Source organism: Zonotrichia leucophrys, chromosome 9 (assembly GCF_028769735.1).
Source record: "Zonotrichia leucophrys gambelii isolate GWCS_2022_RI chromosome 9, RI_Zleu_2.0, whole genome shotgun sequence".
NCBI classification, from domain to species: Eukaryota; Metazoa; Chordata; class Aves; order Passeriformes; family Passerellidae; genus Zonotrichia; species Zonotrichia leucophrys.
The window spans coordinates 24,169,508-24,182,110 of record NC_088179.1 but is presented as its reverse complement, the minus strand read 5'-3'; the positions used below and the strand labels follow the sequence as shown (position 1 = coordinate 24,182,110).

The 12,603-nt window shown below is 44.3% G+C and overlaps 1 protein-coding gene across 1 annotated transcript in view; it reads left to right on the top strand.

Moving 5' to 3' along the window:
- Positions 1–12,603, top strand: part of RSRC1 (arginine and serine rich coiled-coil 1) — a 103,132-nt gene that overhangs the window by 55,447 nt on the left and 35,082 nt on the right. Inside the window, exon 6 of the mRNA XM_064721497.1 lies at positions 9,532–9,583. Within this exon, the coding sequence (XP_064577567.1) occupies positions 9,532–9,583 (52 nt within the window). The remainder of the gene's footprint in view (positions 1–9,531; positions 9,584–12,603) is intronic.

Here is a 12,603-nt window from a genome sequence, read left to right as displayed (position 1 = left end):
TTCTGCAGCAAACAAACACTTTGGCAGAAGTGTAATTGATTTTTAATTTAATTATTGAGGCCACCAGCGAATTCATCTTTTTAGGGGGTTCTTGCTCCTCTTCTTTTGGGGATTTTACATTTTGCTCTGAATATATTTTATTGCAGATGCTGAAGAGGGATCTTGGCACAATACTGAGATGAAGCATAAATTTGCCCAACTATCTGTGATCTGCACCTAAAATACAAATCTCTGCACCCTGGTTTTATGCAGGTGCTCCTCAGAATAATTATGTTTTGCCCTGCACATTTTATATTGTACTTATTTGTCAGAAGAAGCAGCCAAAAGCATGAAACACAAGTCATTTCTGGAAAAGTTAAACCTGCAGATCTGTGCCAGCACAAAACCAGTGCAGTGGGGCTGAGTTGATCACTGAATCCGAGAGCAAGGAGAAAATGCACTTTTATTCAAAGTATATAATCTTGATTAAGTTGAGGTTAATTCCTGTGTAATTAGGTGAGATTTGGGGTAGATTGTCAGATTATTTTGAAACTTAATGCTGATTTAGAACCCACTGGATCCTTGTGATATTTGAAATTATTTTCATTTTCAAAATATTTTTTTCTATTATTTTTCAATTGCTGCATTTTAATGCAAAGGTTCCAAAGGGGATGGGATTCCCTTTTTCTGAAAAATTCTAATTTCTTTAGAGAAAATTCCTCTCTTAGTGGAAAAAGTAAAGCAGTCATTCAAGTATTAACTGTTCCTTTTGTTAATTAATCCCTGTTACCTGTTGGTTGTGCTCCTGCTTTTCCAGCCAGTCCAGCCTTGGCTGGAGCTGTTTCCTAAGCAGTTTATGATGTGTTAATTAAAAATTTTCATTTCAGAACCTGCATATTTATCTGCTGCTATTTTTATGTTTTTGTTGCAACATAATGCAGCAAAAATTGAAACAGTGATAAAAGATAAAAATCCATATTTAAGAGTTAAATATTAATAATTTTATAATTTTTGTAAGCTGTGGGGATCGTTCTACCTTTAATTTTTAAAGGTTTAATTAGGAAATAGATTAATGTATAGAATAATGACTGGATGATGTTGATGCAGAAATCTCTGTTCTGTCAGCTCTTTATCAGAATGTTGAATTTTTTGGTGGTTGTGGCTGCATTTCCATGCAAATGTAAATCTAAGGGAAGATATTCCAGGCTGCAAGGAGATAAATAAGGGGAGGTAATTTTTTAGCCTTTAGTGCAATATTATCCATATTTCCTCTCTTATTGAAGAACCCACACAGAGTTTTATGGCTGTGTAAGTTTAACACTTCCAGGAATTTTTCCTTTTAAAAAGGACCTGGATTTACCGATTAATTTTCTAAAATCTTATTTACAGCTCTCCCTCTTTCTGCTGAGTGTTTAATCCATTTTGCTGTATCCACTCCCAGTAGGAAGGCCTTTTCCCTTGCTTTTTCTCAGGAATATTCACTGAAATGAGTGCATTGTTGTTTTCTGGTCCTTTTAAAGGTGCCTTTGCTGCAAAAACTGCTTTAAACCCCAAAAATCCATCGGTGTGCCCGAGCCACCCGGGCTGGTTGCCACAGCCATTCCCTCCTGCCTTTGATTTGCTTCCAGCAATCCATTGTTGCTCATTCCTCACATTTTGGGTTGGTTTCAGAGGAAACAAGATGGGATTTTCCACCCACCTGGTGTTGCAGGGTTCTCTGGAGATCCGGGGTTAAACCCAGCTCGCTCTGGGACGTGGCTCCTGCTGAATGGAGTGAAATGGAAAATCCACAGTTAAAGTTAACAAATCCACAATTAAAGTTAACAAATCCACAATTAAAGTTAACAAATCCACAGTTAAAGTTAACAAATCCACAATTAAAGTTAACAAATCCACAGTTAAAGTTAGCAAATCCACAATTAAAGTTAACAAATCCACAGTTAAAGTTAGCAAATCCACAATTAAAGTTAACAAATCCACAATTAAAGTTAACAAATCCACAATTAAAGTTAACAAATCCACAGTTAAAGTTAACAAATCCACAATTAAAGTTAACAAATCCACAGTTAAAGTTTACAAATCCAAATGTTTTAGTGGCCATGTGTGTCCTGGGTGAGAGGATTTGGGGAATCCTCAGCTATCAGGTCAAAGTGCTGCTGATGTTTGGGGACATTTTCTGGTTTTGTCCCTCTGGTTCCAAATTTGAGTGAAAATTCCCTCAGATGGAAAAACTGATGGGGTCTGAATATCCTGTGGTGTTTTAGCAGGAAATTTGGGCATTCCTTTCAGAGCTGGGATTTTACAGTTCTGCCTCATTTAGTTCCTCACTGGGCTCTGAATTTCAGGATTGGGCGTTGTCATTGTTGGCTCTCTGCTCCCAGTTTTGGTAAATTGGCAATCTTGGAGGAGGAGAGCTCTGGGAAAGTTTTGTGTCCTTTCTGTCAATGTTCCAATGGTTTTTCCTGGCTCTGGCTGGAGGAGCCCCATTCCACACCCAGGATTTCCCTTCATGTGCTGTTGGTGTCCAGGTAAGATGGACTCTTCCCTTCATCACTGGTCATGTTTTTGGTGGCCTTTACATAAATTAAAATTTCAGCTTTTCTGCCCGTTGTTTTGGTTAATGATTTCCCTTTCCCAATTAGTTCATCCCTGATGCTGGGTTCTTTATTTCTGTTGAAATACAAAGAGCATCTGTGAATTCCATTGACAAAAATCGCCATTATTCCATGTTTTACATGATTTTTCTCCACTTATAGTTAATTTTGATAAATTTAAGATTATTTTTTTGGGAGCAGGTGGATCTGTATCCAGCCCAGACACTCCTACCATAGCCTATTCCTGAGTAGTGTTGTTGATTAATTGTATCAGAGGAAAAACTCAGGCATAAATATAATTTTACCATCCAATCTTTTCAACAGATTTATGTCTGAAAATGCAGGGGTTTAATTCAAATAGTGCCAGATGTGCTTATTATATTTCTGTGCTATTAATTCAGATTAGGGATTCTTCTGTGGGATTTTATTTTTATGTTTTTAATGTGAAAACCATTCTTTTATCAATCTGGAATTTGCCACCCTCAAAGACTTAAATAAGGAAAAGATGACAATTGCAAATTCCCAATCTCCTTTGGTTTTATTTTTGTTTTAGTATTTTATTCTCTTATGAAGAGAGATTATTTTATTCTCTTATGTCTTCTTATACAAATAAGTATTTTCAGTTTCTTTGGTAATTATTTTTTTTAATCACCCAAAGAGGAGTAAATGGCAGGAAAGGAATGCAGCATTCCTATGATAAACCTGTCCCACAATATTTTCCATAATTTGATCAAAATCTGTTTAAAATCTGGCTGGGTTTAGGCTCCTTTGTTGCTCTCTCCTGTTGGGATTTGCTGGGAGTGGGATGGATAATATTGCAGGTGGAGGCAGGCCCTGACTTACAGAATAAATTCAAATGTAATTTTAGTTGTAACCCTTCTGTTTGATTTCTTCCTTGGCTCTTCCCCTCACTGGCACTTGGGGTCTCTTTCTGCTGCCCACAGCCCCAAACTGGGGATTTCTCTGCAGTCCAACATGGAATTCTGGTTTCAGACACAGATTTTCCTGGCAGTGGTGAGGGCTGGATTTGTCTTTATCAAATATAAAGAGAAAAGATTTGTGTAAAACCCCCCAAAACCGATCACCATCGCCAGGAGTTTGTTGGGCTTTTATCCAGATGGTTTGAGACAGAAAATCCTGCAGGTGAATTCCACCCCAGCAGTGTCAGGGATGAGCAGGAGGAGTGGAACCTGCCCGGTTTTAGCACATCTCAGCCATTTTCCGTATGAAATTCCATAATGAAATTCCATAATGAAATTCCATAATGAAATTCCATAATGAAATTCAGAAAGGCAGCATTGCAGCTCAAAATGCTGCAGCCTCATGACCTGCTGGAATCCTGGATAAAAGCTTTCCAGGCTGCCAAGACCCACAGGCTCTGCTCCACAAAATTCCCAGTGGCTCCAGCAGAAACTTGGACTCTCTTTATGAACTTCATGTTTCTCAGATTTTTTTCCAGTGTTCTCAAGTTTTCACTTTAATATTGTTTCCTCTGTCAAGAACATTTGCTATTCATCCCAAATAGCAGGAATAATTTTAAAAATACATTCTAAAGCTGAATTAAATGTTTGTTCCAATCTATTAATTAATTGAGAAGCTGCTTCTCCCTTGAAATGGAGTATTTGGGAAGCCAACCATGGCTCTCCCAAATATTCCTGGCACTTGTTTCCTGGATCTGCGAGTGACAACCAAATTATGTGGGGATTTTTACACAAAACCCACCACACTTTAAGTTGTGAGTCTGTTTTAGTGTAGTTTTATTAAAATAACTATTTATGACAGGAATAGTGATGGAATGCAGTGGGTGAACTGCAAAGAAATACAAGTTAAGGGTTGTGCTGCACTTTTATAAATCAGCTGCCATTAAACATTGAATGATCTAATCCAATTTTTGCTAGAAATATTAAAAGCTGTTATTAATCACAGGGGTGTTGATGGTGTCCTGTGGAATCCCATCCTTTTCTGAGCTGGGATTCCAGTGTCTCACAGACACTTTGGGCAGGTGTAAAATTCATTGCTGGGGATGACCTCAGGTCATTTTACAGTGCGCTTGTTAAGGAATTTTAGGGAATTCCTCTCCTGCTTTTACAGTTAGTGGGCTCCTTCACCAGCTGGCACTAGAAATACTTTTATTTTTCCTTTCACTCTCTTTGAATTCTTTTCCTGCTTAAGACCATAGGAAAAGTACAAGGGTTTATTTTGCTCAGCATCACTCTTGGTAATGCTTCCTCCACCAGTCATTTCACCATTTTGAAGTTTCCTGAGGCTCTTGCTGAATTTTTTCACTTAATGGTCCCCAAATCAATACTGACCTGGGGTAGCTGCTTGTTCTCACACATTGCTCCTGGCTTGTTTGAGGCTCTAATTGTGGTTTTCAGCTGAAATCCCCTCTGTCCTTTTTTCTCCGAGTGCTGGCCCCATCCGCCAGTTGGAGAGATGTTTTCTGGGGCCAAGGCAGTCACCTTTATTCAGAATCCTGCTTTCACTCCTTGGTTAGGGCTTATTGATTGCTGAGGAGGTGGCTGTGCCGAGTTCTCCCCTGGAGTAATTGGCACCTGGGGCCAGGGCAAAGGGGAAGATGCCTCAGAGCAGCTGCCTGGGCTGCTCCCAGTGGGAAACTGCTGAGTAAAGGAAGGATCTGAGTCTTCCCTCCCTTACACCAGCCAGGCACATCCATAACTCCATGGGAGGAGTGGCAAATGGTGTTTGGAGCTCCTCAGAGCAGCAGGATCAGTTGTGGAACTCTGTGTTTAGTGATGGGAGTGAATCTGTGCAGCTGCTGCTGCTGCTCCCTTCTCCTCCTCTGGAGCCTCCTTGGGGTTTGCTCTTTCGTGGGGTTCTTGTGGCTGTGGTGGTGCTGGACAAATATCCTAAAGCTGCTGGTGGAACCTTTTTCTCCAGTCAGTGGTGCTGGACACAAATATCCTAAAGCTGCAGGTGGAACCTTTTCTCCAGTCAGTGCTGGACACAAATATCCTAAAGCTGCTGGTGGAACCTTTTCTCCAGTCAGTGCTGGACACAAATATCCTAAAGCTGCTGGTGGAACCTTTTCTCCAGTCACTGGTGCTGGACAAATATCCTAAAGCTGCTGGTGGAACCTTTTTCCAGTCAGTGGTGCTGGACACAAATATCCTAAAGCTGCAGGTGGAACCTTTTCTCCAGTCAGTGGTGCTGGACACAAATATCCTAAAGCTGCTGGTGGAACCTTTTCTCCAGTCAGTGCTGGACACAAATATCCTAAAGCTGCTGGTGGAACCTCTTTCTCCTGTCAGTGGTGCTGGACACAAATATCCTAAAGCTCTGCTGGTGGAACCTCTTTCTCCAGTTGGTGCTGGACACAAATATCCTAAAGCTGCACGTGGAACCTTTTCTCCAGTCAGTGGTGCTGGACAAATATCCTAAAGCTGCAGGTGGAACCTTTTCTCCAGTCAGTGGTGCTGGACACAAATATCCTAAAGCTGCTGGTGGAATGTCTTTCTCCAGTTGGTGCTGGACACAAATATCCTAAAGCTGCAGGTGGAACCTCTTCTCCAGTCAGTGGTGCTGGACACAAATATCCTAAAGCTGCTGGTGGAACCTCTTTCTCCTGTCAGTGGTGCTGGACACAAATATCCTAAAGCTGCACGTGGAACCTTTTCTCTAGTCAGTGCTGGACACAAATATCCTAAAGCTGCTGGTGGAACCTTTTCTCCAGTCAGTGCTGGACACAAATATCCTAAAGTTGCTGGTGGAATGTCTTTCTCCAGTCGGTGCTGGACACAAATATCCTAAAGCTGCTGGTGGAACATCTTTCTCCAGTCAGTGGTGCTGGACACAAATATCCTAAAGCTGCTGGTGGAACCTTTTCTCCAGTCAGTGCTGGACACAAATATCCTAAAGCTGCTGGTGGAACCTCTTTCTCCAGTCAGTGCTGGACACAAATATCCTAAAGCTGCTGGTGGAACCTCTTTCTCCAGTCAGTGCTGGACACAAATATCCTAAAGCTGCTGGTGGAACCTCTTTCTCCAGTCAGTGGTGCTGGACACAAATATCCTAAAGCTGCAGGTGGAACCTTTTTCTCCAGTCAGTGCTGGACACAAATATCCTAAAGCTGCTGGTGGAACCTTTTTCTCCAGTCAGTGCTGGACACAAATATCCTAAAGCTGCTGGTGGAACCTTTTTCTCCAGTCATTGCTGGACACAAATATCCTAAAGCTGCTGGTGGAACTTCTTCTCCAGTCAGTGGTGCTGGACACAAATATCCTAAAGCTGCTGGTGGAACCTTTTCTCCAGTCAGTGGTGCTGGACACAAATATCCTAAAGCTGCAGGTGGAACCTTTTCTCCAGTCAGTGGTGCTGGACACAAATATCCTAAAGCTCTGCTGGTGGAACCTTTTCTCCAGTCAGTGGTGCTGGACAGTGCTGGTTGTGTGGCCACAAGGGATCAAAGACCAAGATCAAGGTGGTTGTGTGGCCAGCAAGAAGGGATCCAAGGATCTGAGAGATCCAGGGATTTTTTTGGGTAAATATTTGAACTGGATATGCTGTAGGAATATGAAATTGTATTTTGGGATGCCAGAGCCCACCTGATGCATGAGGTGCACAAAGACTTGAGCTGTTCATATGCAGGCATGAGCACAGGTGGTTTTTGACTCCAAATAATTTTCCTTCTCTGTCTGTCCAGCAAAATTTTGCCAAACTCAATTAATCCGGGTGGGATTTTGAAATGGACAGTTGTCATGGAATGGAGAAACCACAAACCCAAGTAAAGCTTCTCTGAAGCTGAAGCTGGGCAAGTTGGTTGTGGATAAAAAGCAGATCTTTCCCTTCCTCTCCCGCCTCTCCTCCCATGACATACCAAAGGTGCCAGAACAGACTGCAATGATTAGTTCATGGCAAGAAGAAGAAATGGGAAGATAATTTATGATAAATTTCAAGATGTTTCTTGCTGCCACCTGGATTAGTGGTCAGGTCTGATGGCAGGATCGATATTGCAGCTGTAATAATAAATTCTGCCCAGTAATTCTGGGTTTATGCAAACAGCAAAAATCTGAACTAAAAACAATAGAACTCTGTACAACCAAAATCTGGATCTTAATTTAAATTTCATTTTAATGCAGCATCTCTCCTATTGGAAGGAGCAGTCTGTAAGTGCTTGGAGTAGAAATGGAATTGTTCTGTCACTGTCAGCCTCTCCTTGTGGGTGTGGATGAGGGTGGCGAGGCCATGCAGAGCATCACCAGTTGGGATATTCATGGCAAAGAGCTCTGCCTAATTAAAATCATGGAATCATGGCATGGTTTGGGTTGGAAGACATCTTAAATCCCATCCCATCCCCTGCCATGGGCAGGGACACCTTGCACTGTCCCAGGCTGCTCCAAGCCCCATTGTCCAGCCTGGCCTTGGACACTGCCAGGGATCCAGGGGCAGCCACAGCTGCTCTTGTCTATATTTTCCTATTTAATTTTCCCTTTTGCAGCCATTTAGAGAAACTCTTGAGCAGAATTTCCTAAGCTGCAAAACGCCACCAAAAATTCCTGTCAGGTTTGTTTTTAGTGCAGAGCAGAAACCTCCCTAACTTCTCCGACGCTTCCAGAAATAATCAACTTCTGAACCCCGTGACAAATAGGGTTTGTGTATCAATTTAACTGTGGCAACGTTTGAGTGGCTTCACATTTGGAGGGATGGCAAACACATTGGACACAGTGCAACATCACTGGGATGATTAGCATAGTGGGGCCACGGCCAACAATGTGCTCCTCGAGCCAACAGATGTGCAGCAATACCTTCAGGAGAGGGAAAAATCAGCCCAGATAAGAGAAAAGTGTGAAAAACTCGCCACATTAATCACGTTAAACCCAGTTCGGGAGCGTTTTGTGGAGCTGTGTGTTTGTGTGGAGCGCGGTCAGCCAGGAGCCAGGCAGGGTTTGGGGTGGGAGCGCTGGGAGAGGAGCAGAGCGTGGGATGGTCATGGTGGGGATGGTGCTTTGGGTCAGCTCTGGAGAGCTCCTTGGTGGTTCCTCCCTCGCTGGCTCCAGGCTGGGAGTTCCTCTGGCTGCTCTGGCTATGGAGTGGCTGGAGGAGGCAGGAGCTCTCTGGGGTGGGAATGTCCCATGGAGCGTCCAGTGTCCCATGGGTGGGAATGTCCCATGGAGTGCCCAGTGTCCCATGGAGTGTCCAGTGTCCCATGGGTGGGAATGTCCCATGGAGTGCCCAGTGTCCCATGGAGTGTCCAGTGTCCCATGGGTGGGAATGTCCCATGGAGTGCCCAATGTCCCATGGGTGGGAATGTCCCATGGAGTGCCCAGTGTCCCATGGGTGGGAATGTCCCGTGGAGTGTCCAGTGCCCCATGGGTGGGAGTGTCCAATGTCCCATGGGTGGGAATGTCCTGTGGAGTGTCCAGTGCCCCATGGGTGGGAGTGTCCAATGTCCCATGGGTGGGAATGTCCACCATGGAGTGCCCAGTGTCCCATGGGTGGGAGTGTCCAATGTCCCATGGAGTGCCCAGTGTCCCATGGGTGGGAATGTCCCATGGAGTGCCCAGTGTCCCATGGAGTGTCCAGTGTCCCATGGGTGGGAATGTCCTGTGGAGTGTCCAGTGTCCCATGGGTGGGAATGTCCTGTGGAGTGCCCAATGTCCCATGGGTGGGAATGTCCCATGGAGCGTCCAGTGTCCCATGGAGTGTCCAGTGTCCCATGGGTGGGAATGTCCTGTGGAGTGTCCAGTGTCCCATGGGTGGGAGTGTCCAATGTCCCATGGGTGGGAATGTCCTGTGGAGTGTCCAGTGTCCCATGGGTGGGAATGTCCCATGGAGTGTCCAGTGTCCCATGGGTGGGAGTGTCCAATGTCCCATGGAGCGTCCAGTGTCCCATGGGTGGGAATGTCCTGTGGAGTGCCCAGTGTCCCATGGAGTGCCCAGTGTCCCACAGAGTGCCCAGTGTCCCAGCAGGTGTGAGCTGATCCCTCCTCTCTTGCAGACTCCTGCTGAACAGGCCAAGGCCAGGCTGCAGCTGGTTCTGGAGGCAGCTGGTGAGTAAATGACAATCTTCAAAAATTTGCTTCGTTTTTGTGCTGTCAGGTGGGATTTTATCCCTTTGTGTTTGGCAGATGCTGATCCTGTTCTCTGTAGCTCACTTGAATTGCAGGTTAAGATTAAATTGGTTTGCGTCATCATTGGCACTTAGTAAAGCCCTTTAAGGAAATAAAAGTAAGGCTTTTCCTACACTAAAACCTCATGTTTATCCTCTGGCTCTTGCTACTACTGAGACATGATTCTGTGTTCTCAAAAATTTGGTTTTGTTTATTTTTTTGCAATTTTCTTTATTTTTTAGTATTGCTCTAAATCAGTCCAAGTGCATATATATATATATGTGTGTGTGTATATATTTATATGTAATTATTTTTCCCCTTTTGGAAACCCTCTCTTTAGAGGAATCTCCTTCATTTTCCAAAATCCATCCAGCCTTTTGCTTTGTCTCTCTTCCAATGCATTCCTTGTTCTCCAGAACTTTTAATAAATCTTTGAAGCATGTAATTATGAAATGGATGTGACAGCCCTGACCTCAAAAGCACAATTTGTGTATTCTGCTGCCATCGATCACATCTCATTTTTTAATTTCACACCTGGGAGATGTACAAAAGATAACTGGGGGTTGTATATCATCGTGACCTGGGCTCCAAAATTTTCCAAAGCTTATCAGAGGTCTGTGACATTATTAAATTTAAATATCCACCACTGAGGGCTGGATCTTAGATTGAAGCTGCAGGTTGTTCATAAGGAACAGAAGAGATTTAATATCTTTGTGTCTCTTACAATCCAAAATACAGAATCAAGTTCCTTCCTGGCTTTATTTAAGTCTTGGTCATCCCAGGCATTTATGGGATCATCACCCACCTTCTTCCCCAAGTCCTGCATTCAGTCAATTAAATTTAATTTTTATTTAATTCCTGTGAGAAGGGGTTGGAAACATTGATAAATGTTGTTTCAATATATTTTTGTGTGTTTACTCCTTGCAAAATCGGCACCTTTTAGTCTTCATACTTAAAAATGAATTTCTGCTGAGCCGTTACCTGGCAGATTTTGAGGAGCTGAGGCTCAGCAGGTTCATTGCTGTTATGGTGATGTTCTGTTTGAATATAATTGAAATTAATTTTGTACCTCAGTGGTGGTGAGTGGAGCTGCTGTTGGTGTGCACAGGGCTCCATCCCAAGCTTGGGAACGCGCTCATGGAACATCTGTGCAGGTTATGGGGATTGCTCCAAGCCCAGAGTGGGAATGGGAAGCTGTGCTGTGTTCCCAGTGGATTGCCATGGATCTGGCGTTGATGCTGCTCCTCCCTGCTTGGGACAGACAAAGCAGGGGCTCCAGATCACCTGCAGGGCTTGTAGGGACACTGGGGACGGTCCCTTCATGGTTCATCCCTGCGGGCATGGTGGAATCATGGAATGGTTTGGGCTGGAAATCCCAATCCTTAGATCCCATCCATCCCACCGTGCCATGGCAGGGACACCTCCCACTGTCCCCAGTGCCCAGCCTGGCCTGGGCACTGCCAGGGACCCAGGGGCAGCCACAGCTGCTCTCCAATTCCCTCTTTGTGTCTCCCTATCTGAATTGCCCTTGTGGAGATATTTAGGATCTTGAGAAAACCTGCTTTTCGAATTTAACCTAGATATTATTTTAGGAAATAGCAGCTGCTCTTTCTGAAAGGCAGAAATCACCACCTAGTAAATCAGGTTCTTATTATTGAGATTTCCTTTTCCCTGATGTATTTGGAGATGGGAATTGTGACTCTGGTCTCTCATTAGGAGAGCAGGTAAAATAAAAAATACTCACCTGTGTCTGTGGGGGAGGAGGGTAAGATGGCCATTTTTATATTTAGGTTATACAGTGCTGAGAGATTTTTCTCCAAGTCCTGCATTCATGCTGACTTCATTAAATTTATTTTTTTTTATTTTTAAGTGTAGATTAATGTCAGTGTTTTGTTCTCATTGAGCAGGGCAATACTGGGAGGTACCCAAACACTTTTAATTCTCGAGACAACCGAGTTTTGATTTATAAAACCCTTCATTCCTCAGAAGTTGTCGGTCCCAGCTATAAATTCGTATTTCCATGATTTATTGAATTAGATTTCTTAATATTGAGGTGCCAGGGAGCCTTTTGAGGCTCCTCTGACAGCCTCCCACAAGTCGCCGTGCCCGAGCAGATGTTAAGCAGGCAGTAGTTGAATGTTAATTTGGAGAGGGTGGGATGTTTAAGCCCATCTGAAGTATGTTCCATGTGGGCCTTCCAGACTGAGCCACAATGCTTTGTCTCTTGGGAGAATTTCCAAGCTAAACCTCTTTCTTTTCCTCGCTCTATATGGACTCTCTCAAGTCAGTATAAAGCAGATCATCCCTGGGCTAAAGCTCTCCAGCTTTTGTTAGCGGGCTCTGTAGGGCTGTAATTAGGCCTCCTGGCAGGCCCTGCCGGCCAGTTAATGGTCATATGGAGTTTTTCTGAGGCAGACTGGCTTTGTGTAAATCCTTGCTCGCCATCTCCTTCTGGGTCACTTCCTACCAGGCCGGGGCTTTGTGCCGTGCCCCACGGGCGGACGGGGAGCAGCGTCCCCTGACCAGCGCCGGCTCCGGGAGCGCCGCACAATCCACCCGGATAATCCCCAGTGTAAACAGAGGATTTAGCTCAGCTTCTGTCACTTACAGTTGCCAAACCACTTGGGTGTCTGTGATTTCTTTCCCAGACTTCATTACCGAGGGAGACGCGGAGGATCCGGGCTGGGGGGTTCGTGCCGAGCGTGGCTCCCGGCGCCGCTTTTTTAGGGAGAAGTTGCAAATGTGAAATCCCGAGCTCGGGGCGAACCTCAGAAACCTGAAAGCTGCTTAGTGCCTGCTGTAAATTACATGGGCACCTGTGCTTTCTCATAAAGATTCAGATATGGATGGATATTCCCAAAATGTCAATAAATTCCCGTGAAATAGCGCACGGGTGTCTCGAGCTGTCGATGCTGCCGCCTCTTCCAAAGGGCTCCGGGAGCTTTTCCATGGTGCTAAGC